General features: G+C 52.4%; 1 protein-coding gene across 1 annotated transcript in view; it reads left to right on the plus strand.

Annotated features, from left to right (window-relative positions):
• Window positions 1-4,205, plus strand: part of CAPZB (capping actin protein of muscle Z-line subunit beta) — a 78,043-nt gene that overhangs the window by 61,665 nt on the left and 12,173 nt on the right. Inside the window, exons 5-6 of the mRNA XM_045298943.1 lie at window positions 3,285-3,426; window positions 3,781-3,897. Coding sequence (XP_045154878.1) covers window positions 3,285-3,426; window positions 3,781-3,897 — 259 coding nt within the window. The remainder of the gene's footprint in view (window positions 1-3,284; window positions 3,427-3,780; window positions 3,898-4,205) is intronic.

A 4,205-nucleotide genomic window follows, 5' to 3' on the forward strand; every position in this document is an offset into this window, starting at 1 on the left:
GGGGGCCTGGCCAGGGTCGGACGTTGGCATGAAGACCCCCAGTTCCACCCCTGAAACCATTAAGACTGTCCTTTTTATTTCTCTGGACGCGGGCCAAAAGAGAAGGATGGGACTGAGGAGGATCAGCTCTGAACTGGTCACCAGATGGTGCTGACCAGGGCCGTCCAGGACCAGGGTGTCCTGACCTACCTCTGACAAGAGCCGCCCACAGCTCTGGGGCTTGGAGCTACGAGCGGAAGGCGGCAGGACCTGACAGTGTGCTGGACGACAGGCCTTCATTGCAGGATGGGATGGCCAAGGGAAGAAAGAAGTGCTGGGACCTCCCCCTTCCAGCACACGAAAAACCACCGTTTTCTAAGCTGTTGGGTTGGGTCTCTCCCACCCCCCCCCACCCCTTTTCCACACAAGTTGACAGGAATGGAAACCCTTGTGTTAGAACCAGCCCATCTGTCACCAGAAGGAAAGTGCACCGGCCAGCCTGCTGCGCGCCGGTCTTCCCTCTGTGGTGTCCTGGTGCCTCATAAGTTAGCCTGCCAGCTGAGGGCGTCCCCAGGACCCAGCCGAACAAGCCAGAAAGGCTCACTGAGCCGTGCCACGGGCTCGCCAACGAGGGCTCTGCCCCAGGAGTGTTTCAGAGGGGCCCACTGTGTGCTCGGTCTCTGAGTCGAGGGCTAACCACTTGCAACAAGACAGAGAATCTTTCAAAGTATGGTTTCTTTGAGTCTAGCAGAGACCAGTTTCCCAGCAGTCCCCGGGAGTGGCCCTGTCCCTCAGCGTCTCACAGTCACTTGTTCCCTCCCTCAAGCATGCCCTCGCCTGGAACCTGCTGCGGGTTGCAGACAAGTGCGCCTGTCCGCCCACCACGCCTGCAGCAGTGTTGGCCCGAGTGTCTTGGTTCCGCAGGACTAGAAACTTAGGTTCTCACGTTTGGGGAGGCTAGAAGTCAGAATGCTTGGTGCTTGCTCTCTCTGCCCCTCAGTTCCTTGGCAGCCTTCCTGTGCCGTGTATACTAAATGGGAAACACAGCACTAAAAAGATCATGGTAGGAAAAAAGGGCAAACTTAGGGACCTGAACTGATAGCAAACATAGTCTCTCAAACGTGGCTGAAAATGAAGATGCAGCAGAAAAAACACCAGATGACTCAGACCTAAAAATTAAGCACTTTAGCGCATCAAATGAGTTTAAAAAGAACTCACAGGATGTGAGCATGTTTTGACAACAGCATTATCTGACAAGGGACTATGATCCTAAAATTTTGTAGAAAACTTCAGGTCATCGACAAAGAGACCATTTGGTTTCTTTTAAGGGGCAAAAGACATGAAGACATTTAACCAAAGAAGATATTCAGGCTGCTAACAAACAAAGAAAGGCTTGTTGGGGGCGCGGGGTGAGGGGGGTGCTATGGTCGTTAACCATTCAAAAATGAAAATCCAGTGCCATGGAGTCAATCCCAGTTCAGAGACCCCATAAAATAGGTCAGATCTTCTCCACAGGGTTTCAGAGCCTATCAGTCTTTACTAGTACCAACAGCCTCATTTTTCTCCCCGGGCTGGCTTGTGGATTTGAACTACCAGCCTTGCAGCTAACAGCCCAGTACATAACCCACTCTGCCAACAAAACAAAACAGCAAACTGGCAAGAATGTGGTGAGATTGGAACTCTTGTGCACAACTAGTAAGGTTGTAAAACGGAACAGTCACTACAGGAAAACAGTAGGGCACTTCCTTAAAAAGCAAGAACTAGAGGTTCCATATGCCTCAGCCATTCCATTCCTATTATGTGTCCTAGAGAAATAAGAGCCGTGACACAGCAGACAGATGCACACCTGTGTTCATCCCAGCATTCCTCACACTAGTGAAAAGATGGAAACAGCCCACGTACCCATCGCTGCTGGGTGGTTAAACAGACGTGGTGCCCACTGGTGGGTGCACACCGTGTGAAAGAATAGCAGTGGCTCCGCCGTGGTGTGCCTCACAACGTGGATGGACCTGGAGGAGAGACCTTATGCTGAGTGAAGGAAATCAGAAGTCAGGAAGGAGAAGTAGTGCATTGGAACCACAATCATACAAAAATCAAGAAAAAGTTTATAGAATTCTACAAACATTCTTGGATGGAAACGAATGTGCTCTGTAAACTTTCACCCAAACCACAATAAAATGTTCAGTAATAACAAAATACAGCATTTTCCTTATAACAAACAAAAGAATTTGTGTATTTAGCCACAGGAGGCAATATTGCTCAAGATTTTGCTTGGTTGCCAGCCAAATTGGAGGGAGTAATAGGCATGCATCAGCCTGCATCAGCCGAGTCCCTCCTGCTGGTTTCTGCACCCCTTGACTTTATGCATGGTGGCCTCAGTCAGCCACAGCTGCTGAGTAGGGTCTCCTGAGTTTGCAAAGTCCTAGCCAGGTTCCCTTCCCTCTGGCCTTTTCTGTCTCTCTTCCATGTCATCTTAGCCGGGCAAGTTCGCTTTATTAAGTAAAATGCACAAAGAAGCCCAGCTAGCCCTTCGTTGCTAGTGAGGGTTATGCAGCAAGTTGTTCTTAAAGACTGATTTCCCCGGGCTCTGGTTGGATCTCTGCCTGTTGCTCTGTAAGTAGCCACCCCAAAGCAAAAAAGCTCCCCCGGCAGTGATTGCCTCAGTGTTGTTGTGCAGCAGTGCGTCCCGTTGATCCGCCCTCCTGACACCCTCCGTACAGCAGCATGAAGCCCCACCGGCCTCGGGCCGTGCTCACACCGCTGCTGTGTTTGAGCCTGTGACTGCAGCCACCTCGTCAGTTCAGCCCATCCAGGGCCTTCCTGTGTGTTGCTGCCCTTCCGCTTCACCAGGTGTGATGTCCCTTTCCAGGGACTGGCCTCTAGATAACATGTCCAAAGTATCAGTCATCATAGCTACCCTGTGTGACCAGCGCCTCTAGATCCCTGGTCTGTGAGGGCTCTGGAGCGCAGGGGAGTGTAGTGAGCTTGCAGAGCTCATAAAACGAGTGTAGATGGCCAAGAGTTCCACTCCGGTTTCATCTGGATGCCTACTATGCTCCTGTTGTTCCCCCTTCCCCCAAAGAATGTGGCACCCTTACCCTCTCCCCTACCCCACCCCACACACACCAAAAGATGTTCATGGCACATCCAGGTTGCAGCCTAGGACCATCGCCGGCTCCTCGCAGACCACTGCCTGAGTCCTCCGTCTCGGGCCCTTAGAGGAACCTGACAGCCCGGAGGCCTGGGTCGATGCGCTGTGACTGGCAGGATTAACTTCTAATGGGCATATGGCCTGTCTCCTGCAGGTATTTTGAAGGTGGCGTCTCATCTGTTTACCTCTGGGATCTGGATCATGGCTTTGCGGGAGTGATCCTCATAAAGAAGGCTGGAGACGGATCAAAGAAGATCAAAGGCTGCTGGGATTCCATCCACGTGGTGGAAGTGCAGGTACGGCCCTGAGCAGCTAGAGGCCGGGGTCTGGACGTGCACGGGGCACACCAACCAGTGCAGCCCCTTCTCGGGCAGAGGGCTCTGTAAGGGGCGATTCTGTGATACATAAACCCCGTTGATTCTAAAATCGCCCTGAGGCTATTTGCATAGAGGTCAGTCCACCGGTGCAGTAGTCATTGGTGGTGGTAAGGATCCCCAAAGGCCTTCATACACATGGTTTCAGGTTCTTTCTCTTGAAAAGCCAACAAGGTTTGGGAGGGAAGGTGCCATGTGGTAACGAGTTAGGGAGGCCCCGCAGGGTTGTGGCCCAGGATATTTAGATGATCTGATCTCTCTGCCTCGTCCCCCCAGGAGAAGTCCAGTGGCCGTACCGCCCATTACAAGTTGACCTCCACAGTGATGCTCTGGTTGCAAACCAACAAGTCTGGCTCCGGCACCATGAACCTTGGAGGCAGCCTTACCAGACAGGTAGGGTTATGTACTCGTGGTGCCCCCGGGGCCCCTCAGATGAGTGAGCAGCTTCCCCCAAGAGGGTCCTAGGGCAGCCTCTGTGCCTGGTGCTCCCATGCTGTCATATTCTCTCCTCTCCTCTCTCTCTCTGCCTGGTGCTCCCATGCTGTCATATTCTCTCCTCTCCTCTCTCTCTGCCTGGTGCTCCCATGCTGTCATATTCTCTCTTCTCTCTCTCTCTCTGCCTGGTGCTCCCATGCTGTCATATTCTCTCTTCTCTCTCTCTCTCTGCCTGGTGCTCCCATGCTGTCATATTCTCTCCTCTC

This window comes from Echinops telfairi, unplaced genomic scaffold, assembly GCF_000313985.2.
Source record: "Echinops telfairi isolate 266 unplaced genomic scaffold, ASM31398v2 ScPeMD7_7457;HRSCAF=8495, whole genome shotgun sequence".
Lineage (NCBI taxonomy): Eukaryota > Metazoa > Chordata > Mammalia > Afrosoricida > Tenrecidae > Echinops > Echinops telfairi.